At 46.9% G+C, this 26,946-nt stretch overlaps 1 protein-coding gene across 2 annotated transcripts in view; it reads right to left on the bottom strand.

Annotated features, from left to right (window-relative positions):
- Positions 1 to 26,946, bottom strand: part of MLLT1 (MLLT1 super elongation complex subunit) — a 146,658-nt gene that overhangs the window by 38,286 nt on the left and 81,426 nt on the right. Inside the window, exons 4-6 of one of the 2 annotated variants that reach the window (XM_085638357.1) lie at positions 8,433 to 8,576; positions 7,124 to 7,249; positions 3,798 to 4,340 (exon numbers count right to left, since the gene is read on the bottom strand). In XM_085638357.1, the coding sequence (XP_085494483.1) occupies positions 3,798 to 4,340; positions 7,124 to 7,249; positions 8,433 to 8,576 (813 nt within the window). The remainder of the gene's footprint in view (positions 1 to 3,797; positions 4,341 to 7,123; positions 7,250 to 8,432; positions 8,577 to 26,946) is intronic. The other variant, XM_085638356.1, reaches the window with a different exon arrangement.

Here is a 26,946-nt window from a genome sequence, read left to right as displayed (position 1 = left end):
CACTATAAATGTGTTTTTTAGGAGAGGTATGTAGGCTCCTAGGTAAAGCCCATTTGCCAAGTACAGGTGAGCGAATCCAACTGATACTTTGGCCTGAAATCTTGAAGTCAGTCTAGGTATCAGAAAACCCTAACAGCACATTCATGATTGTTGTGGATTTCCCTGCCGTGTCCATTTTCAGTAATGGCTGCATGCAGTGTCCATTTTCAGTAATGGCTGCATGCACAATGACTCCTAGGCTTTTTGTTCCTTGGTGGCAGGGTACCACTTCTCCTAGGTCTGCACAACAGGCCGGGCACTTCTGTACGAGCGACACATTTCCCCATCTTAGGATTTCAATTTTGCTGAAGTTTCTCTAGGGATGTTTGGCCATCTAGTCTTTCACCACCGTCAGACATGGTGTTAATCCGGTAGCCATGGCATCACCATGAATCTTTAAGCAGAGGATAATCTGTGTATCACTGACAATACTGTAAGAGTTCAGGCCAAAGGATTTGATCTGTCTACGCAAAGGGGCAGAGTGCATGTTGAAAAGAAGATGGCTGAGCCCTGGGGAGGTCAGTATCTAAGCGGTAGACTTTAGAGGTAAACGTTGTACAGAGATGGTGTGGCTCTGGCTTGACAGGAAGGAGCTCACCGAGTCCAAGCTTTTCCTTTGACGCTTGAATTCTTCAGTATGTTCAGAAGTTGGGTCACAGACCAAACTAAGTGGCAAAAAGCTGTTGTGGGATCAAGGCGGCTGCTCCATTAGCATCAACTGAAGTTCTTAGTTTGTACACTGCAGTGCATGGGATAGATAATGTACCTCTGTAAAAGCAGAAGCTAGCCTGTGCACCTGAAAGGATTATGTGTCCATGCATTGACACACAGGGATGTAGATGGAATTTTCCATCAGTTTGGCCAAATAGCATCAGTTTAGGCCTGTAGTTTGCAGGGTCATTTGGATCCAGGCCATTTTGAAAAGGTTTAACATGCGAGCATTTAACCTCCTAGCAGTTTATCTGCAGCAACGGATAAATTGCAAATCAACATGTTTGATAGATGGTATTTGCTCGAAAGGTGGTTTGTGGGCAGGTGTCAGCTGGCATCCATATTTTTTTCCATAGGTCATTAGAACCTGTGCACAACTTGGTTAGTTCTACAAAAGAGTGGTTAGAGCATCACAGTGAGCCTGTGAGGGAAGGAGATGACTGCAGCATGTTGTAGGGTCTACACTGAAATAATCTACCATCCATCTAAATTCAGTCCTAAAATGAGAGGCGATATCGCTATTCCATTGACTCTACTCTTTAATCTGAAAAGTGATGATAAACAATGATCATACCACAGTAGATTCAGAACACTGAGGTACAGGGGCCCCAAGTGTCTAAACACCGCTTAAATAATACTGCTAGGTAAACTGGCTCAGAAGATAAAATACAGACATTTTATTTATTTATAAAGTTTTATATAGCGCAAATAAGATCCCGAAGGATATCAGAGCGCTTTACAAAAAGGATGGAAGGAGGGTAACACATACAATAAAGAGAATTTCTTCGACTGCATGCTAACAGGTTTGAACCCCATTGGGTTAACTTATCCTTTCATCATGCCAAGGTTGGTAAATGAGTACCAATTAGTTAGGAAACAATGACATCTGTTTTTGAACGTCATGTAATGTTATTAGAGGCCGAATGTTCTTTTTATGAAACGGTTTCCTGCATGAAAACACTATAGAAAGCCACAAGGTGGCAGCAAAGATTAAGACAATGAGGTCTAGGAAAACTTACGCACTGAAGAATCGTACAAACTTGCCACTGACTATCATAGGAGACGTTCTCCGCTGCGTTGGGAGTCCTGCTCCCTTGTTAAAGACCCGAGCTGAAACGATGGAGAGGGCCTTTAATGGCCGGTATAGCCCGCTACGGCGGGCTATAAGGCTACATTAGAACATTGGAATGTGGAGCACTCCATTGGATACAATGGAGTGCTCCGAGCTTCTACGGGCCAGTAAAAGCCAGCAGAGCAACATTCCAATGTTACTTTTGTTCACAGCTGTTGCTCCGAGGAGCCTTTGTTTCATTTGTTAGAACATTCTGCCCTCCAGTGGTAGAATGTTCTAATAGCCTTATAGCCCTTTGTAGCTGGGCTATACGGGCCATTAAAGTCCTGCTCCCTTGTTAAAGGGCCTCGCCTTCGGCACGGGCCTTTAATGGCCGGTATAGCCAGCTACGACGGGCTAGAAGGCTATAGTAACTTCTAGGTGAGATGCGTCTAGGTTACTCTCCCTGGGAGAGTTCTTTACTAAATGTCATCAGAACTCTTCTAGGTGAGATGCTTCATCTCCCTGGGAGAGCTCGCTTTACTAAGTGTCATTAGAAGACTTAACTAATGTTTGAAACTCTTGCTTTAACCTACCCATGCGCAAGTCCTCACCTCTCTTTTCTAGCAACGAACTCAGTTTGTTGCCGGCAATGGAACTGACAAATCCATGCCAGAACGACTGCACTGAAAGTCAACTGGATAAAGCAGCATAGAAACCACTGGGTAGTAGAAAGGGGGCAATTGTAGGTCTGCAGTACTAATCATAGGACAGATGAAAAACATTAAAATCCTCAAGGGGCACCTTATAATAAACCAAGTGAACATTCTCTATCATCTCAGGTTTGGGTGAGAAGTGTGGTGACAGGCAGGGCAAACCAAGATACATCACAAAGCCTTCTAGATAAAATGAGATGGCTTGGGTAACAGAAAGCTGTCAAAATTATACTGTATGGAATTTTACAAAAATTATACTATATGGAATTTTACATGTTTTAGAGTGGAATTAACCCCAAAAGCTCTTGGAATGGAACTGTGGAAGGCAGATCATGAAGTGGAGCATCTACAGTGCAAACATGCTCCGAGAACAGATTCAGAAACCCCTTATGTTTTGCTGCATAGAATCCGCTTCTGACTCAATGAAGGAATAGGATGTAAAGAACTTGGGATAAACCGAACCTGTATTTCAAGCTACCACTCATGCCTTGATGCGATAGAGATAGATGTAACCATCACCATTCAGCTTCGACAACCTTTACAATGCAAACTGAAGCAGATGTGAGCGTTTAAAAAGAAAGGAAACTAGATTTAAAAAGCTAACTTTAGTGTGATCTAAGGAGGCAAAATATGATCAAATAATTTGTTGAACTTCCCCAATAACATTTTAAATGACACATACCTACCTGGTGAGTTACCCACAAAGAAAAGATGCTTGTAACTTGAGCAAAACGCTATTAACAAAACCAAAAAAGGACTTAAAAAGAACTCTAGAAATATTAGCCAGGTGTTTGCTACTGACATTAAGATAGGAGCAAAGGGACAGGCCAATTGCAGGGCTTGGAAATGCACGAGAAATGATCAGCTAGATTTCTAATTGACAATGGGATATCTAATACAGATTAAGAGGCATAAGTCCACAAAAACTATTTAAATGTTTAGGCTTTTTCCAACAAGGAAGAGTTTTCTAAAAGAAACTAAAAAAGCCCAAATGTGAACTTTTTTTAAATTTAGTTACCGCCAAGCATCTCACAACTTAACTAGATAAAAACCAGTCACAAAGTCAGTAGGTGACCGTTCCCTAATAAAAATTAACTATCTGTTGTACAGCCAGAATACATCTCAGCCAATTAGAATAGAGGTATCGTTGTATACTGGCAGCTTAGCATATGACTACAACTGCTACAGAAACCACAGAATGACAAAAGAAGTAATAAAAGCAGGCATTGTGCTGGAATAACTTCCAACGTACCTTTACTGCTGGAGTCACACACTCTTACCTCAGACTTGGAAGAGGCCTCGTCCTCAGAGTTGGATTCCTCCACAGGTTTCTTGATCTCAACTTCGCTTTCGGGTTTGATCTTTTCTATTTTTGGGATCACTTTCTCCTTGGGAGGCTTTTTCTCAGGATAGGACGATGAAGCAGTGCGTGGGGAGGTGGCTGAGAAAGTTTTCACTCCTTTGGAGCTGCTCTTTTTCAATTTTTTTATGCTAGGCTTTGGCGATTCTACGTTGAGAGGCCTCTTGCTGGAAGACTTGGACTCTTGTGGAGGAGGTGGCCCACCCTTGGGAGACAGGTTTTCCAACTTGGGCTCCTTCAGGGAAAGTTTGGGTTCCTTGAACGCAGCTTTAGGAGGGGCTTTCTCCTCCTTGGGAGGTCTGTTTTCTACTGGTTTTCGAGACGAGTCCTTTGAGGGTTTGCTTTGTTCCCGCTCAGGCTCTTTGGAGAAGCTTTTGCTCTCTGAGTCTTTCCGTGGTCTCTCTCGGTGTTCCTTCGTTACTTTATGGGGCTTAGACACTTTGACACTCTCTTGTTTTACATCCTAAATAATACATTGGAAAGAACACCACTGTCAGGTAATAATAAAAAACATTTGTCAAAAGGTGAACTTATGCAGCATCTTGCTTTTAACCACCATCTATGGTTACTGATCAACAAAACTGCACAATCTGCTGTTGTACAACCCTGATCAAACATCAATTTCCCAAATTCGATTCATTTCATTTTCAAAAGAGGTCTTCATGAATGTACACTTTTACATTGGAAATTAGGTTTGTAAACAGTTTTTGCAAGTTTTAATTTCTCTTTTTTAATTTCCAGGTTTTGCTTTATTAAGATAAAAAAATCAACATCAAGACACTTGTGTTTTAACACACTTGTTTTTTTTTTTAAGTGTCTATTTTTCATCATGTTTATTTTTAGCACAAAATATACTTTAAAAAACAAGTGAATTACAGGAGGTGTTCAACTATGTAGCATGAAAAAAGTACAAATTCATGATCAAACATTGAACACTCATTATTAAGCAGTGCTTAATTTGAGCAGGTGGTGCATGTGGGATTCATCGGCACTCTGTTGTGGAGAATGGGACTTATTTTTCTAAGGCAATCTGACCACGTGCAAGTGTGAGAAAAGCAAAAAACAGGGAAATAGAATTATGTAAAAATAGTGATAAATTGGGAGAGAATGGATGAAAGTGCAATAAAGGGGCAGGGATAGTACATTAGTGAATGAAAGAGGCATGAGAGAAAATAGAAACTAACCTGCCTTGGCATTCACCATACCCACATTTGGCAGTGGTGCCGGTGGGCTTTTTATAAAACGTTTGGCCTGACACTTGTTTTACAAATTAATACCTGTTCATAAGCACATTAATAAAAGAATCAAAAGATTCTGAACATCTTAGCGCAGTTACCTGGATAGACTGGCAAATCAGTATGGATTTTGGAGGACAGCTTTTAGCCAGACTAACCTAGTGCACTTTATTCCAATTATAGAAATGGTTTATTGCTTAGACCACCAGAGACTGGCCAAGATTGCTCAAGTGTGTCGAAGAAAAGTGCCAACAAATCTGCCTGAATGGGTTTCTTTTGAGCCTCCAATCTGTCAAATCTACTTAATATGATGCAGCTTTGCAGTATTGTTTGACTCCCAATCACACTCATCTGGCTTGTTAAACCATATGAACAACTGATGATACATCTTTTGTAGTTCCTAACCTGGCTATATTAAAGCTAAAACACCAAATTGGCTACAGACGCTTACCACGGGCCCTGTAAAGAGTACACTTGCTTTTTCGCAGCTAAAATGAAAAATGCACCTAAAATATTAGTTAAGTGACCAAATAATTGGCTTATCTAGTTTTTGTGTGTCCTTAGCATTAATTCAAACTTGATTTGTGAGGGACTGGCCAATACGTACTAACCATCGGAAACATTCTACCCGATTACAACCCAGATCTCCAATCCTCCCCTTTATAATAGTGTGCAATTAGAACCATTTCCCACTTAAGAAAATTCTCAATTACTGGATTATTTCTTAAAATTCAGTAGTGGCGCTTCAGGCATGGAAGAGACTAGCATCAGACAATTTTCTCTGTGTCCCGCACTATATAAATGATCATGCATTTGTCGCTGAAAAACCTGCTCCTTGAGGGTATTCATCCCCTGTGAACCGATTTAATGCAGGTAAGCCATACAAATCCATGCTCAAAGCTCATCATTGGAATCGCAGACCCAGGGCACCTGTTACCCTGTGGACATCCCCCTTCCAGGATAGGCCTCTCCCCTTCAGCACTTCTGGCTGAAGCAACAGTTTAAGTGGTTGTAAAACAAAATGTATAGCATAGGATAGCTCCACATTCCCTCCAATGCATTCAAGAGTCCACCAACCATGTTTGTAAAAACTGTTAGGTATACCACTATATGGTTTTCTGTCATGGTTACATATTTATGTGCTCTAGCTTCTCTATTGGCTCATGGGTGTCACTTTGGAGCCAGAGCCCTAGAAAACTTGTAGAAAATTGCAACTATTTTCTCTTAGCAGTTTTTACTACTGTGAATAGAACCACACAATTTCTCGAATTAACTTTTAGCAGTTTGTTGGCAAAATATCTGATGAATAAGCTAGTTGCCTGGCTGACCAAATACAAATGGTTACAGATTGACCGACAAACACACAAAAAAAGAAACCCATGCAAGCACAGATCACTCCGCAGCATTCCCCAACTCTGTTGAACCCAAAGTCTCTGATTACAGTCTCGCTAACAGGAGAGTTGCAAGGACCAGGTCCACCTTTGGAACACCGCCAACTATGAATACCCATAATATGCAGCCGCACAGGGTACTACTTGCAGGTTGGATAATAGACACTCAAACCACCTGCAACTCTTTCTCATACCTGCAATGCACATGGGTATTGTGGAAGTTTGCAAGACCGCCTGGGTGGGACAAAACTTCAAGGTGACTGCACACAATGACAACTCAAACACACACTAGGTCTGTACCAAACATGGATTCAAGTTAAATAGTCAAACCCACCCTTGCATACATTAGCTGCAACTAAGGGATCCAAGAAAAACAAGGTCAAGTACTTTGCAAATACTTCTCTGTAGTAAATCTGTGCACCTGCACAAAATACTTTTTGTTCTCAAGGTCACTTTTAGATGGCCTTGCAGTCAAAACCATGTACAGTGCAGTCTGGCTTTTTTGCCTTTGGCATTGGATGCATGAAAATAGCAAATACACTGTAGAAAAAAAAGGAGATATCAAAAAGCTTTCATTGTATAAATCAGTAAAAGCCTTATACAAGTCAATTTCAACTCACCTTTGACCCGTGGGATGGCTTGGTCTTCTTTGGATCAGAGAAGGCAGAGAGTGGGATAGTGGGCAACATTGGGTAATCCGGGCTTGGTCTTGATACAGTTTCAGCTCCTTCTGGCATTACCATCACCTAGGACAACATAAAAGAGGCTGATCATCAGAAATGAAAAAGGGTCGGCGACTGAGGAGACCAGCATCCAACAGAGTAGCATGACTCATAATGCACCTTTCTTTCACCCAATTAAAGTGCTTCACACAGGGACAATCCATATAATCGAATGATTTGGAGAAGAGAAGAAATCAGTAAAAGTGGTGCACAGCTTTAACCTTGAGGGAACTCAAATGCAAATATTATACACTACATAACACAGTGAAACAGAACCCCATAAGAAAGGAGGCGCGTTGCCACTGTCATTGGCCCAAATTAGGGACTTAACAATATCAAATACTAGAAACTTTGCCAAGGGTCCTCTTAAGTGAAGGAAAATTTAAAACAACTTACACGTATTCGTACAGTTTCTCAGTCTTTTTACAGAGGGTAAAGCCGGCAAATTGGCAGAGTTCCACACAGCGTATCTCACAGAAAAAACTGTCAATTATTCCTACTATTAAATCCATCAAGTAATAACACTTTACCACTACTACCTAAGTTATATTGCCAAGACAGATCTATTGTGTCATTAGCTCATACAAAGTTATCTACACACAGTAACAAACTACTCTAACCTCACACTAGGTTGCACCAATCTTACCTCAACCGTTTCTTTGTAGTAAGACTGCAAGTGAATCGGTCAAACAATTTTGCATTTCGACCAACTTTGTCTAGGCTACCCTAACTTCAGCTACTACCCTTCAGATCATTGGCAAACAACTCACTCTCCACTGCTATAGATATGGAAGTGCAATCCAAGTCATCCAACGTATACTGATAATTACAACTAAAATGAGTAATAAGTGAAGTCCAATGGAAACTATCCAGCTACCTTGGAAAATAGGTATGGCAGTCTTACACATCACACCCACTGCTAAATACAAGCCTTTCAAAGGGATCTCTGAAAACTGGGTATTCAGACCAATCAAATCTAATGGTGTGAAATGCACACTTACTTCAGGCATAGACTGAGGACTAACAACAACGGAAACATTTATTACAATGAAGAAGCTGAGCTCCTTGCAAGATTGTCCTAAAACGTGAATAGGGAACCAACTGTGAGTCTGATGATAATGTCCAGGGCGCATTGAATGTACATATGAAGAAATGCTACGGAGCGGTCTGGGCTTCAGTAACTGGAAAATTGTTCCAATTAACTCACCCCTCCAGCCTTGAGTAGTTTCCGTCTGAATTCCTTAGTGGGGTTGTTGAATGTGAGCTTCTCGCAGCGAAGGTGGTTGACTGGTGGGTTTCCTTCCAAGTTCAGGAACAGGTCGTAGGTAAAACAGACTTTCTTCGGCTCCTCCTATAAACATAAAATAGCAAAACGTTATTCTGGTATCGCCAAGAAAAGGAAGTAGTCACCCATAATCAATATCAATTTGAAAAAAAATTATATTTATGGATTTTCAGAAATACGTTTTGGTCCAAATGTTAGGGATACCCTGCCGTACCATCTATTGAGAATGCTGAAAACGACCCACTTCACAATATACATTGAAAGCCACATTTCTATTACAGTGGTGGTAGGTCTACATCTCAAAAAAAAAAAAGTGAGAAACCCAATGTTTTGATAAACCGCACATTAGAAAAACTGCAGGTTACAAAAAAACTACAAGCCTGCAGGTTACAAAAAAAGTACAAGCAAGAAAATCAGCAAACTAGAAAAATGGCATTCTACAAAAAACGCATGCTCAAAAATGTAAAAAAAAAAATCCATTTAAAAAAACAAGGTGGAGGGTTAAACTTGCCTTTAAAGTAAGGGCCACGGTGAAAGTAACGGTAAGGGTTAGTACCGAGCAAAACATTCAGACTACACGAAATGTGCCAAACCCACCTGCAGAAAAATGAAGCACTCACAATGGATTTTCTGCATGTTTCATGAAATTGTTAGGCCTCACAAAATTTCCAAATAATTCAGTTTTGGGAAAGTGTTGTTAATCATATGGTGTTCTGTGGAAGTGTGTGCAGTCTATCACGAAAGACTGAAAAGTTCATGAAATTAGGGTTCTGCTGCAGGACTAAGTGCCTTTTTCCCCTGTACTGCAGAACACAGAAGAGCATTTCTCCAACTGTGACTTTTTCACTACCTCTTTCTCAGGAACTAAACATTTTTTGTTCAGAACTACCTAGGGAAAGTTAAGGATGTACATTATGGTTAGGGGCAAATTCTTGGTTAGGGTACAAACACTGTGTAGATATAATGATTGGTTTGTGTGTGCATTTGAAGTTTGGGATAAGGTTACAGTTGGGAACAGGAAGGACTATGGTTAGGTTAACAAAAGGTTTAAGGTTTGTGATGAGGTCGGAGTAAGAATTAAAATGAAAGGTAGCACATAATATTCAACTGAGGCACAGGGTAACAGACTGTGAAGGCTAGGCACAGTGTTTGGAAAGGGTTACTAAAAGGAATTAGTAAGTGACTAGGTTTGAGGGTTAGGGCTGTTTACATATCAGAAGAACAAGTTACTTACCTTCGGTAACGATGTATCTGTAAGAAACATAAGTTAGTTAGATTCCTCACCTTAGAATATCCCCAGGCGTCAGGCTGGATCCGGAAAGATTTTTCGTCAGCAATACCCCTTGCGCGTCGCTAGGCATAGTCTGCGGCTCCGCGTCCGTCGTCGGCGTTGTGCGCCGGAATGACGTCGGAGTACTTAGACGCCGCCCTCGCGCGCTGACGTCAGTTCTTGTACATAGCTTTCCGCGCCAGGAATGCAGAGCCATGCAAGAGACCAACACTGGTGCCAAAAAATCTAGGGCCCTGAAAAGGATAACCTTAACCCTAGATGTCAGTTCGCAGAACGGGGAGGATGGGTGGGTCGGTGAGGAATCTAACTAATGTTTCTTACAGATACATAGTTACCGAAGGTAAGTAACTTGTTCATCTGAAAGAAACAGGTTAGTTAGATTCCTCACCTTAGAATAGATACCCCAGCAATACCAACCCCGGTGGTGGGTTTGCGAACCAAGATCACACCAGAAAGTCCTGGAGAACAGCACGGCCAAAGAAGCCGTCTCTTCGGACTTGGCTGTCCAGGCAATAGTGCTTTGCAAACGTGTGCAGTGAAGCCCACGTCGCCGCCTGACAGATGTCCCGCAAGGGAACTCCCCGGTCCAGGGCAGTAGTAGCCGCTGTGGCCCGGGTGGAATGGGCCCTCAACCCAACAGGAGGGTCCTTTTTTGCCAAGGAGTAACAAAGTTTAATACACAACATGACCCACCGTGAGATGGTCCGTTTGTGTACCGCTTTTCCCTTCTTAGCTCCCACGTATCCAACAAAAAGTTGGTCATCCACCCGGAACGGTTTGGTGCGGTCCAAATAAAAAGGACAGCGCCCGTTTTGGGTCCAGACGGTGGAGCATCTCTTCCTCTTTAGAAGGATGCGGAAAGAAGGTGGGCAACGTGACAGATTGCCCGATGTGAAAGGGGGTCACCACTTTCGATAGAAAAGAAGAAGGACGAGGCCGGAGGACAACCTTGTCCGGATGAACAGAAAGAAAAGTAGGTTTAGATGACATAGCCTGTAGCTCACTGACCCGTCTAGCCGAGGTGATAGCTATCAGGAAACCAGTTTTCAGGGTCAGAAGACGAATGGGACAATTGTGAAGAGGCTAAAAAGGAGCGCACATCAGAAAAGTCAGAACAAGATTCAAGTCTCACTGAGGCATTACGAAGGGGACAGGAGGGAACATGTGAGTAATGCCTTTGAGAAAACGGGAAACAACATGGGACTTGAAAAGAGAAGGCTGATCAGGAAGCCGTAAGAAGGCAGAGATTGCAGCAAGATAACCTTTAAGGTGCCCAAAACAGAGCCCTGCTGGGCCGAAGAAAGAGTAGAACCTCAGAAAGAGGGGTGGAAAGGGGATCCACAGCCTTTGCTGTGCACCATGCCACAAATTTGTTCCACCGGCAGGCGTATACCGTCTTTGTGGAGGGGCGCCTGGCTGCCAGAAAGACATCACAGACTTCAGGAGGCAAGTCAAATGGCATCAACTGCCGCCGCTCAATCTCCACGCATGGAGGTGGAGGCTGGACAGGTTCGGGTGGAGGACCGTCCCCTGCTGCTGCGACAGAAGATCCTCCTGAAGAGGCAGTCGTATCGGGGGATCGATTGACATACTGAGTAGCTCGGGATACCAGAACCTTCGTGCCCAATCCGGAGCCACTAAGATAACTTGGGCCCGGTCGCGCCTGATCTTCAGCACTCTGGGCAGAAGTGGTATAGGCGGAAAGGCGTACAACATACCGCAACTCCACTTGCGACGAAAAGCGTCTCCGAGCGAGTGCTGCCTTGGAAATTCCAAGGCGCAGAACTGCTGACATTGCGCGTTCTCTTCGGTGGCGAATAGATCTAACCAAGGCTCTCCCCACTGCTGAAAGAGGCCTTGCACCACTTCGGAGTTCAGACGCCATTCGTGATCCATCATGCACCGGCGGCTGAGTTTGTCTGCTCTGGCGTTCAGAGAGCCCGCCAGATGTTGAACCACCAGGGTGATGCCCTGGTTCCTGACAAAGGGTTCACGACCCCACCCCGCCCTGTTTGTTGCAATACCACATGGCGGTGGTGTTGTCCGTGAACACCTGCACGACACTTCCCCGGACAGAGGGAAAGAAGGCTTTCAGTGCAAGCCAGATCGCTCTCAGCTCCAAAAGGTTGATGTGGAGTTGAGCCTCCGCCGGAGACCAGAGTCCTCTGATCTCCGCCTCTCCCATGTGGCCCCCCCATCCCAGGAGGGACGCGTCCGTCACTACTACGTGCTCCGGTTGGGGTAGGGAGAGGCATCTGCCGCTGACCCAATCGCAGTCCGTGAGCCACCACTGCAACTGTTTCGCAGTGCCCTCCGAGATCAAGACATGGTCGGACAGGTTGCCTCGATGCTGGGCCCACTGAAACTTCAGGTCCCACTGCAGAGCCCGCATTCGCCACCTGGCATAATGCACCAACAGGATGCAGGAGGCCATCAGCCACAGAAGCCGCAGCACCAACCTGACCGAAACCCAGGATAGAGGCCGAAAGATGGGAATCAGAGCCTGAATATCCCGGACCCGCTGTTCCGGAGGATAAGCCCGGAACTGCGCCGAATCGAGAACCGCTCCGATGAAGAGGAGCTTCTGGGAGGGACTCAGGTGTGACTTCGGCACGTTGACGGAGAACCCCAGCAAATGCAGGAGGTCGGCCGTAGTCTGGAGGTGGGAGACGCCTTGCTGGGGCGAGCCCGCCTTCAACAGCCAGTCGTCGAGATAGGGGAAGACTGGAACCCCCGATCTGCGCAGATGAGCTGCGACCGCCGCCATCACTTTCGTGAACACCCGAGGGGCACTGGTGAGGCCGAAGGGGAGCACGGTGAACTGAAAGTGCTCCTGACCCACCGTGAACCGCAGGTAACACCGGTGGGCCGGCAGGACGGGGATGTGAAAATAGGCGTCCTGCAAGTCCAACGCTACCATCCAGTCTCCAGGGTCGAGGGCAGCCAGAACCTGAGCTAAAGTTAGCATCTTGAACCGTTCCTTCCGGAGGAAGGTGTTGATGCTCCTGAGGTCCAAGATAGGGCGTAGGCCCCCTTTGCCCTTCTTGGGAACCAGAAAGTAGTGGGAATATTAACCACGGCCTACTTCTGGACCAGGAACGCGCTCAACGGCCTCTTCGGCCAAGAGGGCCGTAACTTCCTCCCGCAGAAGATTCAAGTGATCCTCCGATATACGGTGGTACTGCGGTGGCATGGCTGGAGGGGTCGTCTCGAAGGGGAGGGAGTAGCCCCTTCGGACGATTTGCAGCACCCACCTGTCCGAAGTGATGGAGCGCCAGTGGAGCAGGTAATGGCGAACTCTGCCGCCCACTGGCGTGGAAGTGGCCTGAAAGCTCGGACTAGGAGGGCTTTGAGGCGGATTCTGCCGGGGTGGATGTGGACTGAATGCCTTGTCCTCTAGAACCGCCACGGCGGAACCCACTACCACGACCACGTGCAGGTTGGTTCTGCGGCCGGTGGCTAGGCGGACGTGAGGAGGCGCCCCTTCGTTGGCCACGAACAGGGCGAAAGGCGGAAGTGTGCGCCCGTGGGGCCGAGAGACCCAAGGACGTGGCCGTTGCCCGGGAGTCCTTAAAACGAGCCAGCGCACTATCCGCCTTCTCACCAAAAAGGCAAGCGCCATCAAAGGGCATATCCATGAGGGTACTCTGGACATCCCCCGAAAAAGACGTGGACCTCAGCCAGGCGTGGCGCCGGAGCGCCACCGTGGTGGAAATCGCCCTACCTAGCGAGTCCGTGGTGTCAAGTCCACACCGTATGGCATGTCGCGCTGCATCTCGCCAGTCAGCCAGAGCCTGGGAGAGACGTGTCCGGGCCTCCTCCGGACACAGTGGCAGCACGTCCTCCACCGCATCCCACAGACAGTGGGAGAAACGGTCCAAGAGGCAAGCGGTGTTCAAAGTCCGCAGGCCCAAACTCGGGGAAGAGAACAGTTTCTTTCCGAACTACTCCAGCCTCTTGGATTTCCGATCCAGAGGAGCGGACGGGAAGGAGGATTGGGAAGTGGAGGCCTGGATAACCAGGCTCTCGGGGGTGGGGTGTTGAGACAGGAAACTGGGGTCGCCCGGAGCATGGCGGTGGCGCCGGGCCACGTTCCGATCCACAGGAGGAACTGTGGAGGGCTTGGACCAAGTGCCCTGCAGAACGTCGATGAGGGCCTCATTGAACTACAGCAGAGGCTCTGTGGAGCTTGCTGACGGTTGAAGCACCTCTGTGAGGATATTAGTCCTCACGGCCACAGCAGGCAACTCGAGCCCCAGGGCTTCAGCCGCCTTGCGCAGCACCACTAAAAAAGCTGCACCTTCCTCCGAAGCCACAGTCTGAGGAGAGATGAAGCCAGCGTCCGGCGAAGTGTCCAGACCACTGGCATCCCCCAGTTCGTCTGCCCAGTCCTGTGAAAGTTGATCCTGGAGGGCCATAGGGTCCTCAGACCCCTCCCAGTTGCCCCCGTCATCCGATTCCTGATAAACAGGAGGAACGATTGGAGCCAGACGGTAGATGAAATGGTCATCCATCGGCGTCAGGTGCGGCGCCGGGGGGCGCCGTGCCGGCGTCGGGTCCGGACAGTGTCTAAACTGGGGAACGGCGTCGACCGGTGTTGGCGGAGGAGGCGTCGTGAGGTCGACCGGCGCAGACAGAGATCCAGGCCTGGATCCCTCGGGGACCTGCGGCGTCGGGACCGAAGTAGTCGATGGCGCTGGGGCCGGAGGTCGCCCAGTCGAGCCCGTGGGGCCCGAAGGCGCGCCGGCAGGCGTCGACGGCGGAGCCAGGCCCCTCATGGCAGAGAGGAAGGCACTGACCTCCGCCTGAGTCGCGTCAGTCCCAGGGACCGGGGGGTATGGAGACGGACGCAGCTCCTGCGGCTCTGGCAGAGCCGCGGGGGTGGGACCACCCTGACCCTCGGCCGAGTCACGCGAGGGGAGTCCATAGAGCGGTGTCGCCTCTTGGACTTCTTTGATCGCTTCGACTTACCCGAAGACTTCGAGCGATGATGGTGACTGCGGCTCCGCGACGGGTCCTTGAACCTCCTCCTGGACCGGGACCGTGAGAGGCGCGGAGCCGAGTGCCGAAGCTCGAGAAGCTTACGGGACCGCTCCCGCCTAGCCTTCGAGGGCAAGGCCTGTCAATCGGGGGCACGACTCCGCGCCGTGGTCGGCCCCCAGGCAATAAAGGCACCGGCGATGGTGATCTGTCACCGACATCAGGCGATGACAGGCGTCACAGGCCTTAAATCCAGGCATCCTACCAGCACCAGAGTCGGGTCAACAGAAGACCAAAAAGAGTCCAAAAGTTTAGTCTAAAATTGACTAAGGGGTAAGCTCTTCCCGGATCGGCGCTGTCTGGCGCGGAAAAAAGAAGAACTGGCGTCAGCGCGCGAGGGCGGCGTCTAAGTACTCAGACTACGTCATTCCGGCGCACGACGACGGACGCGGTGCCGCAAACGACGCCTAGCGACGCGCAAGGGTTATTGCTGACGAAAAATCTTTCCGGATCCAGCCTGACGCCTGGGGATATTCTAAGGTGAGGAATCTAACTAACGTGTTTCTTTCAGATAGGGGCAAGCATTAGGGTTAGGTGTGGGAATTGAAGGTGGGTATCTTACGGCAAGAGGTAGATCATCTAAATAAATTATGAGAACAATGGAACGAAATTTTGAACTTCTGGCTTTCGAATCAATTGTGATCCACAGATTGCCTTATTATTTGGAACTTTGGTCCCTTACCTATTTTCAAAGTTTGGAGATTCTCAATTTTAAATTTCGAACTTTCAACCTAGATTCCCTGGAACGCTGACTCCATCTCTGTTTATCAGACAGTAAAAACCAGTGCTCAGACTAAGGAGATTTGCCCTCTGTGACACGCCTACTTATATTAACGAGGCTCCCAATAGGCGATCATTTCCATCTAGTAATGTGGCGTACCTAATAGGTATTGAGAGATTAACCTTACGGGTTTGGTATAAAATAAGAAATCTATTTGATGGGAAATCAACTTACCACATTTATACTCTGTTCCTAAAACGAAACATTGGAAATAATGATTTAACCTTAAATAAATATAGATTTTAATGTTATTCAAGGTCACAAACTAGTATTTTTATCATGTGAAAACAAAGCACAATTTAGTATTTACATATTACATATACCCAAGAAACAACTATTCTAACAGAAACTTGGCAAAAGCCCTAGATAGCAGCATGAAGAGCAATCTGTAGTTCGCAGAACCATTTATGCTATCTGGGAGAACATTATTCAAACAAATTTAAGAAGTAGTACAGAGAGGTAGTGGGTTATGAGTCAGATCCATTAGTCATAGGCTTTCTGTGTTTTTCCCGATTTGTCTAAAAAAGTACATGCGATAAAAAACAAGAGTCTGTTTTGAGTCAGCCTGCTTAGGCATTGGCTTCTCTTGTTTTTCCAAAGATGATAATGGTTGGATGAGCGGTCCATCAAGGCTATGTTGAGGTGCTGAAGACAGTTTGACAAGAATAAGCTCTCTTGCCACATGCTCAAACTCTGGCTGCTAGATGGAATCATGCACATTAGGCTTAGACCCACAATTTGTCACAGGTATTTCCCTCTGCCTGTTATCAACACGGTGGTGGCTGATGGTTACTCTCGATATGAAACCTATAGAAAGATGTAAACAGAGAGGAAGCCTCCTAACATTGAGGTGAAGTCCGTCCCCAAACCCTGGTTTACATTTATCCTGGTACGCTCAGGATCATGGTCAACTGGAAGTAAACCATTTAGGTACTGCAAGCCGTGTGATTCGGTTTGGTCAAGTAAAACGTGCCCTGTAAGCGACATAGCCTGATGAACACAAAGGGGGTGTCACAAACCCCAGGAACCGTGAAATTTAACGGATATGTCAAGTTTACTTCAATTTATAGAAATCCAGGCATTAAATTCACATGCCCAATAGGAATCAACAAGACTGCCAACTTAACAGAATACAGTAAAATGAGGGATGAACAGAAAGAGTATGAAAGCACAGAAACAAAAAAAACAAAGGCATTTTATAGTTTGAGTTTTTGTGAAGGATTTTCCCAACGCTGTCAAGAATGTGCGCGAACGTGTGCGCGCGAACGTGTGCGCGCGAGCGTGTGTGTGCGAGCGAGAGAGAGAGCGTGCGCAAGCGAGAGAGCGTGCGCGAGCGAGAGAGAGAGCGTGCGCGAGCGAGAGAGAGAGCGTGCGCGAGCGAGAGAGAGAGCGTGCGCGAGCGAGAGAGAGAGCGTGCGCGAGCGAGAGAGAGAGCGTGCGCGAGCGAGAGAGAGCGCGAGCGAGAGAGAGAGCGCGAGAGAGAGAGCGTGCGCGAGCGAGAGAGAGCGTGCGCGAGCGAGAGAGAGAGCACGAGAGAGAGCGTGCGCGAGCGAGAGAGAGAGCACGAGAGAGAGCGTGCGCGAGCGAGAGAGAGAGAGTGCGCGAGAGAGAGAGCGTGCGCGAGAGAGAGAGCGTGAGCGAGCGTGCGCGAGCGAGCGAGCGTGCGCGAGCGAGCGTGCGCGAGCGAGAGAGCGTGCGCGAGCGAGAGAGCGTGCGCGAGCGAGAGAGCGTGCGCGAGCGAGAGAGCGTGCGCGAGCGAGAGAGCGTGCGCGAGCGAGAGAGCGTGCGCGAGAGAGAGAGCGTGCGCGAGCGAGAGAGCGTGCGCGAGAGAGAGAGCGTGCGCGAGAGAGAGAGCGTGCGCGAGAGAGAGAGCGTGCGCGAGAGAGAGAGCGTGCGCGAGAGAGAGAGCGTGCGCGAGCGAGAGAGAGAGCGTGCGCGAGAGTGCGCGCGAGAGAGTGAGAAAGTGTGCGAGAGTGTGAGAAAGTGTGAGAAAGTGTGAGAGTGTGAGAAAGTGTGAGAGAGTGTGAGAAAGTGTGAGAGTGTGAGAAAGTGTGAGAGAGAGAAAGTGTGAGAAAGTGTGAGAAAGTGTGAGAAAGTGTGAGAAAGTGTGAGAAAGTGTGAGAAAGTGTGAGAGACAGAAAGTGTGAGAGACAGAAAGTGTGAGAGACAGAAAGTGTGAGAGACAGAAAGTGTGAGAGACAGAAAGTGTGAGAGACAGAAAGTGTGAGAGACAGAAAGTGTGAGAGACAGAAAGTGTGAGAGACAGAAAGTGTGAGAGACAGAAAGTGTGAGAGACAGAAAGTGTGAGAGACAGAAAGTGTGAGAGACAGAAAGTGTGAGAGACAGAAAGTGTGAGAGACAGAAAGTGTGAGAGACAGAAAGTGTGAGAGACAGAAAGTGTGAGAGACAGAAAGTGTGAGAGACAGAAAGTGTGAGAGACAGAAAGTGTGAGAGACAGAAAGTGTGAGAGACAGAAAGTGTGAGAGACAGAAAGTGTGAGAGACAGAAAGTGTGAGAGACAGAAAGTGTGAGAGACAGAAAGTGTGAGAGACAGAAAGTGTGAGAGACAGAAAGTGTGAGAGTGCGAGAGGGCGAGCGTGCGAGAGGGCGAGATGGCGAGCGGGCGAGATGGCGAGCGGGCGAGATGGCGAGCGGGCGAGATGGCGAGAGGGCGAGCGTGCGAGAGGGCGAGCGTGCGAGAGGGTGAGCGTGCGAGAGGGTGAGCGTGCGAGAGGGTGAGCGTGCGAGAGGGTGAGCGTGCGAGAGGGTGAGCGTGCGAGAGGGTGAGCGTGCGAGAGGGTGAGTGCCCCCAATATCTTGTTTCAATATAGGACACTGGTAATGCAGCCCTTGGTCCAATAATATCCATTCTAGATTAACCAGGAAGAAAAGAACATTTTAGGTCTACAATAGATAAAAACTGAAAGCATGCGAGCTTCAATGGCAGAAGATACATCCAGTTCCTAAGCAAACCTCAGAAGGGTGCTTTCCACTGGAAGTAGACATGTTCCAGTGCAAAGAAACGCTCAGCAAGCCTATCCCTCACAGCGTTGAGTAACAGGGAGCAGTGAAGGAAACGTTCAAGGCTGGCTGGCGTCCATACGTAGCTGGAGGGGCATGCTTTAAAAATACACATATTTATCTTAAGGTCCTGTCTGCTAAAACGTTTCCTGTTCTTTATTTAATGCAATATTGGCTAGAGGAGAGAAGCCGGGGTAAAGCTCTCTAGGTTTATAGTGTGGAAACTTACCTACACTCAGCAGTCTTTTCCGCCTGACTCCAGAATGAAGCTGTCGCTCTGTGCTTACACAATGGCAACCCCTGGCTTGCTAGCTCCATGTGATGCCCTTGTGTACAGCGGTTGGAATCCACAGAACTAGTCAGTACTACACCCTGCACCACCCTGTGTGTGCTGGAGCAGACAGCTCTTATCACAGCAGGACACACTGCACAGTGCAAGCAAGGAAACTATGGAGTAGGGATCACACGCCCTTATTCAGCACAAAGCAGAAAACATGTACAGGGCTTTTTTGTAACTCAACCTGTTATATTATCAACCCTGGTGGTTTGGAAAGCATATGGGGCTTCATTTCAGTAAAGGCCAGCAAGCCTTACTTTTTTTCGAGGGAGGACTAAAACATACAAGCGCTTCATACATAAGAAGTACCACCTGGTGGCCTTCAAACCTTACAAATGCTGTGTTCTCCTAAGATAATGATACCAAAGTCACGAATGCAGGACTCTTGAGTGGAAACAGACACACGCAGAGGAATAGCTCATATAGCAAGTAATCCAATAAAACAACAATTTACATTCAAAGGGATGGCAAACATCATAATATAAATATTTACGGGCTTACATCAAAAGAAAGGTGCTGAGATGTGGCTTCAAGAGCCAGCACATTGAGAGCCACTGAGCGGCGGAATCATTTTTGATGCAAGTGGGACAGTAGCAGCGCCTACGAACAGCATGCCAGCCTACCTATCACCGCTGAAACATGGCCGACGAAGAGCTGCTCGTCAGTGTCCGCTCCCCCCTGTTCAGAGTCAGACGTCCCATCTTGGCACGTCATTAATGGAATACTATAGAGGCCTTTGACCTATAATGCCATTTAAGTGCATTAAGTCAACTTTCTCCAACTCCACTTGCACGTTTTAAAATTAAACATACAATCAAACTAGCACCAAAAAAAACAGTTGACTGACAATGCCATGCGATGCACCGTTCACACAATGGCTGAAGCCATAATAGGTAGTTAGCCCAACATCCGCACATGCCAAGGAGCTTTAATTTACATCCTCACTACAACCGGATCCATGACATGACAACACACAACATCTGAAGGTTGGGAGGTGGTTGACTGGGCAAAGGCAAAAATCTTGGGCAGATAACAGTTAAGTGGGAAAAAAACAGAAAAAAACAGGAATGCCTAGTTAAGTGACAGGTTTGGGGTCAATGGAAGACAATGTAGGGGTTATGGTAACTTATGGAATGGGTAAGGCTACATTTACTGTAAGGGAACTAATAAGGCTATTTGTGAGGCTCACAGTGAAGGTTAGGATTAGACATATGGGGAGGAAAAGTATTCGGTGTAGGTTAGGAGTAAGAGAAATAGTTAGGTTTCAAGGTTAGTGAAACTTTACGTAAATAGGGCGAGCTACCGTTAAGATTAAGCCTGGGCAAAATGTCAACTTTCACGTCTCACACAAATTACCAGCGATTACATAATTACGACACAATGAGAATTGGTTCGGGTAAGAATCGTATTGTGAGAGCACAGCAAAAGCACTAATGGACAGAACATGAGCAGCTGCTGTTGAACTTTTTTGTTAGCACGAAACGCATCCATGTATTTTGCGCTAAAAATATCCAAAATTCCTGACCACTAAGGATATTTCACAAATTTCACCATCGCCTAGATAAGAGTCAGAGTAACCTAAAAGAACAAAAGGGGGCAATGATACAGAGAACCTTGCTATTTTTAAATCAAAAACAAATTTTATATGTATATTTCAAGACTAACGCTAAAAAAAACAAAGATAAGAAATAGGACCCTGGCATTTTTTTTTCATGCCAAGATAATTTTTAAGTGGCGAAACAATGAAGTGCAACTACCACACCACAGACCTCTCAAGCAGCAGACTGGGGTTTAAACACCTCCACAGTCCGCGTTCCATATTCAAATGAAAAGGCACATCATTGACATTTGACTTTCATATAAGGAATCAAACTGGCCTGAACACTCGTCCTAGCACCTAGAGTATGTATCCTCGAGTACTCTGGCCTACCCAGGAAACTCAACCTGGACTCCTAAGAACTGAGAACCAAGCAGCCTGAACGAGGGACTGCGCCAAACCAGCTTTAAAAGCGTTCGACTTTTTCCCCGTGTAAGCCAGGGCTCAATTTAAAGGCTTGTGAATCACCTAAAGCGCACAGGGGCAACAGTCTGACAACTATGCACAGACTGAGCACTCACAACATCTCAAAGCACACACTCCATGTCGGACCAGGAGATCAACCAAGGATCCTTTGGGAGGAGGAAGCACAGAAGGAGACCTCTGGGTGTCAAAGGAGCAGGTCTCTGGCATGCCCTGGCCTTCAAGGTGAGCGCTCAACCCAACCACATGATGTCTCAGTTTGGGGAAGGACTTTGGTCTGTACCATGAAAAATCAAGCTGTTGCAACACCCTGCATGTGCAAGAAACCGAGAGAACAAGCAGTCCTGCACAAAACTCCTATACAAATTAAGAATGTGCGCAGTGCACAAAACTCCTATACAAATTAAGAATGTGCGCAGAGCACAACAGAGGCACACAGCAGCTGAAAGATAAAAACGAAGCTGAAGAAATACAACTAGTCTGTGTACATTGATGAAAATAATCATTGTGATGGATTATAAACAGATTCAATGGAGTAATGAAATCACTGTTTGCCATGCATTTCAACTTCAGCTGCACGAGTGGAGGATTTCAATTAAAATAACTTCTTCCATTCTAGCTGGAATGCATCAAACATTACTACAACAAACAGCACTTGTGGCACCCATGGCAGTGGCAGACGCCCCATAAAGTTAACTGGTCAGCTGGAGGCTGATCTAATCATGGATTACAGTTATTGGTGAAGTGATTTGTCGAAGGGGCGGTATTACTGTCCCCAACTAATGGGGGAGGGAGTAGCTTTTTAGTTTGTAAAAGTAATTCAACCACGTAGAAATAATGATTCCGTCTGACTCTTAGTCATGAAAAATTTGGTTTCATTATTTGCGCAAGTTCGTGTTACAACAGAGACACTGTCCTTCGGCAGCAGGGCGCCCACAGCACACAAAAATGTTAAATATTTTAATATGTCTGATGTCATGAAGCAAGACACCTGAACAACTAACAGGATAATTCCGGACGCCCCCTAACCACTAGATGGCGAACTAATGCACAGCATGTGAATCCAGAAAAGATTCATGCTGCACCCCCCTAAATCTGAAGTTTAATATTACTACATAACCTGCAGCAAGGGAATAAAGGAGGCACACCTTGTAATCCACACGTTTGCAGGGTCGGATTGATAAGGCAGGCAATGGGCCAATATCGGAGTTGCAGCTGTGGGCTGCTTTTTTGGTCAGTGTGGTGAACCTGTTTGGGCTGTGCAAGTGCTGTTCAGATGCCTCCAGCGGGCTAGTGGGGGCCTGAGCGGCGTTTCTGGAGACAGCTGGGCCCCTATTACCGCCTTTTTACCAACAGTGCGGGGAGTCATTTCCGGTCTCTCGCTGGGCCGGCCCATTAATGGACGCAGAGTGAGCAAGAGGTAGAGGGCTGAGCATAAGTGGCCCAACTTAAATCAGGTGTGGCTCACCATTGTGAATTAATCCGTGCACATAGAGTTTATATCAGTACAGTTAAGAAAACATGACTCTTTTAGAGACCACCCCCTTACTTAAAACACTAAAGCATTGTTTTGCGAAAAGGGACAATCCACAAATGTGGGCCACTTTTTTGGGGGGTGCCCGGACCTATTTTAGATTCCAATCCAACACTGCATGTATGCAGGCTTTCTGAGTGATGCAAACACTGCACATCAGCAAACAAACCTATAAGTGCATGATTGATGTACCACGATATTTTTTCTCTTCAAGTTATAAGAGAGGGTGTCAATAAGAGTGTTCCTGAGCTACCAAGCAGGGTAAATAATATTTGGTATTTGCATACTTTCTTTTGCTAAAAATCCTTTGTAATTTGCAAAGCCAATTTTTTTTTTTTTTTTTTTTATTTTATTTTAATCAGTGTTCGTTTGATCAATGTGTTGAAAAGACATAACGAGATAATGCTGCCTCAGAATGAGTGGTATCATGTGTTTTTCCTAACGCATACTTTCATGAATCCTTTCTCATAATCTGGTCTCCACCAGCGCCTAGTCCCAATGCCCTCCAGTATAAACAGCAGTCACGGTCTCTGCACCGTGCCCTCGGCGGAAACCCCCGGCCTGCGCGCATGGTGCATATTTGATTTCAGGCGGGCACGGAGCGGCTGCTTTCCCCGTCCCACAGACCCTCCGCCATGTCAGATCCTTCTGGAAACCCCCGCCCGGCTCAGGAGCTCATTAGCGCGCAGAGAGGGGGTGGGTTTCCCTAAACCCGCTGCGCCCCCGCCCCACTGGCAGCCTTTTGTCTGGCGGCGGCGAGGAGACAAAGCCGCGGCGGAGCCGTGCGGGCATTGGACCCCGCAGCTCAAAGCGTGGTCTGCCGGGGGCAGAAATGCCGCCTCGAATGAGCGACCCCGACGCAGAAATGTCCAGAAAACATCGGCCGCGGGAGCATTCCCTTCCCGCAGAGCCGCGCCCAGCACCAGGCCCCCCCCCCCCTCACCCCCGCACACAGGTCACCCCTGCATCCGAGGGAAGCGCGGCCTGTAACAACTCACAGGGACATCCTCTGAAAACGACACAAAAACCTCTCACGACTCAAGTGGCAAAGACGCACAAAGCGCCCTTAACAAGAGCGAAACCACCAAGAGTCTTGGCAAAGGCTACATTCCGCCACAGAGGCCAGGCCGTCCAAGCTCTCGGCCGGCACTGTGCTCAAACTCCAAGAGGAGGGCGTGTTGCAGCCGCTACGAGGGAGGGCATCAAGGCGCCGTGTTCAAAGCGTGGCATGCTGCAGAAATCGCCGTATGCCCTACTAAAGAGGTTCAGTGATATGCCCAAACTGGGAGCGGTTGGAAATCAGCTCAAAGCGCTATAAGGCATGACGTAAAAAGAACTGGAAAACCCAACAGACCTCGTCTTGCCTTTTCCACATTGTTACTTTGCCAATGCTTATTACCGACGCTGTGCATCGTCGACAAAATCAGTCAGAAAAAAATAGAAAAACAGTGTGCACGTCATGACGCTATCGTGGAGAGGCGCGATAATAATATATGCGCGCATACAGCACGAACAAGTTGTCATTTAGTTTTATTTACTGTTCCAAGATGGTGCAGGTAGCTTAAAACTGTAAACAAAAAGCACATTGAACAAGGCGCACACGTGCACTTTCTGAGACGCAAATGGCAGCTACCAAGTCCTTCAAAACATGAAAACACTTTTTTTTTTTTTTTTTTTTTTAAATGGACAGTGACAGGAGGGTTGGGGAAGCATAGCGGAGTGGGTCAGGTCCAAATCAGTGCGGCTGAGAGAAGCAGGGAATCGTGTAGAGATGAATGAGCTCGTGAGGTGCAATGGAAAAAAAAGCCAGGTTTGGGGAAGCGATGGGTGCGCTGTTGGGAGGGGGTAATATGGTGCACACTGTGCAGACAGAAATTTGAGAGGAAGTTGCACGACAGAGAGAAAGACAGAAAACACATACACTCCAATGATGGGCTGAAGGAAAAAAAAGTAGCTCCCTGAATGAGCATTGGAAGGATACAAGCGATCCAACCAAAAGGATTGGAAAGAAGCCATGCCACAGGGCAGGGAGAAACAAGGCAAGAATTGGCAAAGCCAACAGTAGTTATATTTAGAAAGTACATGATAGTTTTGATTAGCTGGTGCAAATACTTATAAAAGAGGGGTAGGAGGGGTTCTTGGGAAAGCTGCATGCGTGTTACTGAGGGCAGAGAGATATACATGGGAGAGCAGTAGTGTGCACACGCTATGGAAAGCTTGACCCTTTGAAATACCTCTTGGCATAAGTTTTTGATTGGAGTAAAACTGACTCGCTAGTCACGTGAAGGGTACGATGCTTGCATCACCCTTCTAGCTGGCATTCTGCTACTCCTACTCCAGTTACAGGTGGACTAGTGTACATTTAAAGAAAAGGAATGCGCCCACTCCTGTAACATGCTACCTTAAAGATGCCTTCGAGGCACACGCAGTGGTCTGAGCACAAGCACATTTTACCCTCAGTGACATCTGGGGGCAGGTAAATGAAGGCCAAACATGCACCTAACACAGTGTACCAATCTTCCTTTCATACAAAGGCGTCATTATATAAAAGTATTAATGTTTTACTGTTGCTTTGGTCTTCCAGTATAGTAGAGAACTAAAGCTGCATACTACATATATGAAAAGAACTTGTAAGCACAGTAACCACCACACTCGGACCCCCGCGCATATTGCAGACACTCTTGCCATTCCATTAATGCCTAGTCACTTACTCTTGCGCTACATGCTCCATGTCACGAGCTCTCAGAGCAAAGTAGAGTTTTCCGGTTTAACACTCTGGCTGGAGAAATGTACTCTATTTTTTTCCCCAACCCAGCTTAATGGGATCTGGGGCTATTTCATTAACACTTGGTCTCATTACGCAACACCGGAACGTTCTTGTAACGTCATGGGCCCTTTTTCTGATGTTCGCTTTACCTGGCCCAAGTATTCCTGTGCTGTCGCCTCTGAGCATTGGAACCTGCAGCCCACCAGCCACAACATTGCACTGCAGAGCTTTCCTTTGCTTCACACAAACAAAACCGACAACAGTGACAGGGAAAACAAACCTCTGAGCAGAGTCAAAAGGAGTCCACACAGGAGAATCTGGTTTGCAATGTTATCAAAAAAGTTTAAGTGGCTGCCGCCACACTACAAAGGAGATAGCGCTTAGGTAAGAAGCAGGGACAACAAAACATGGTAAACAAACATCTCCACTCCCAAAGTGAGCCTTGCAATGCCTTCAGGCTAGAGGCTAAGAACTCACATCACCTTTACCTGCACACAAGCTTCGGATGCTCCTTCGCTGGTCTGATAGCTCCACTGGCCAGGCAATGGTCCCAATCTGAGGGACACACAGACCCACGAGGCAGCTGCCCTGGGCACTCACTGGCCAGCCCGAAAAGTAATGCTAACTCAGCTGGAGCAGTGGATCCCACGAACAACAGCCGTGCGCACAGAGAAAGAGGGGATAACAAGTGGAATGGGCCAGGCTTAATTTCTCATCGTCGTCAGCGGATCCAGGCTGGTAGGCAAGCTTGCCACCAGCAATAATACTGCTATCCATGGGTCGAGTGAACATAAAAGGCATTTTTAGCACAAACAGCGGGTTAAGAAATTTTGCCACAGCGTTAGGTATCTGGCTACTTCAAATACAAGTTTACAATTAGTTAAGTAAAGGACCTTCATTTGGGCTTGCAAATCCCAAAAATCAACAATACCAGCCACCACAGCTGAAACTCTCAAGATAGGCGATTTCGAAAGCATTGCTTGAGCTGTCAAGAAACTGTCTTTTCAACTTCAAATCCCCTACAACCTCCAAGAGTGCCTCAATTCCTCTCCCACGATAACTAGGAGAGCCTAGAGCACCAGCAATCTGGTTATTTCTGCGAAATACAGTAATAGTGCGTCTCTGGTCACCAGTGGAAAAGGATACAGAGGGATATTCCCAATAACCACTGGCTGCCCTTGGATTCCAATAAAGGTCTTGAAAGTATGCTCTCCCTAGACCACATCACTTGCGTCAGGAAACAACAGAGGTTATTTGCACCTCTCTGGCAAGACCGAATTTCAATGGACACTACGTGCGGCAATGTGGCTGTTGGATTAGCAAACAACACATTGAAAGACCAAACAATACCAATTCCGCAAGATTATCAGCTCTACCATGAATGTAACTCACCATACTGGACACCAGAAAGAACAGGGCATCAATGGAAATTTGGATGTCTAGCTAAAGCATTCATAGTGTGGCACTTTGGCGGTGTCAACGGAAATCCAATACAGAACACACCCTGGTAAAGGTCAATCACTGTAGTGTTCCTTCTTTTAAGGTCTTGTCTAAGACAGCTTATGCGCTGTCTGTTGCAAGACATATTGTCATCTTAGAGTGGGCTTAACCCCTTCCATGCTGCGCAAATTCCGCCGCTGTGCTG

Source organism: Triturus cristatus, chromosome 12 (genome assembly GCF_964204655.1).
Source record: "Triturus cristatus chromosome 12, aTriCri1.1, whole genome shotgun sequence".
Classification (NCBI taxonomy): Eukaryota; Metazoa; Chordata; class Amphibia; order Caudata; family Salamandridae; genus Triturus; species Triturus cristatus.
The sequence above is the reverse complement of the archived record's forward strand: the minus strand, read 5'-3'. Positions and strand labels throughout refer to the sequence as shown.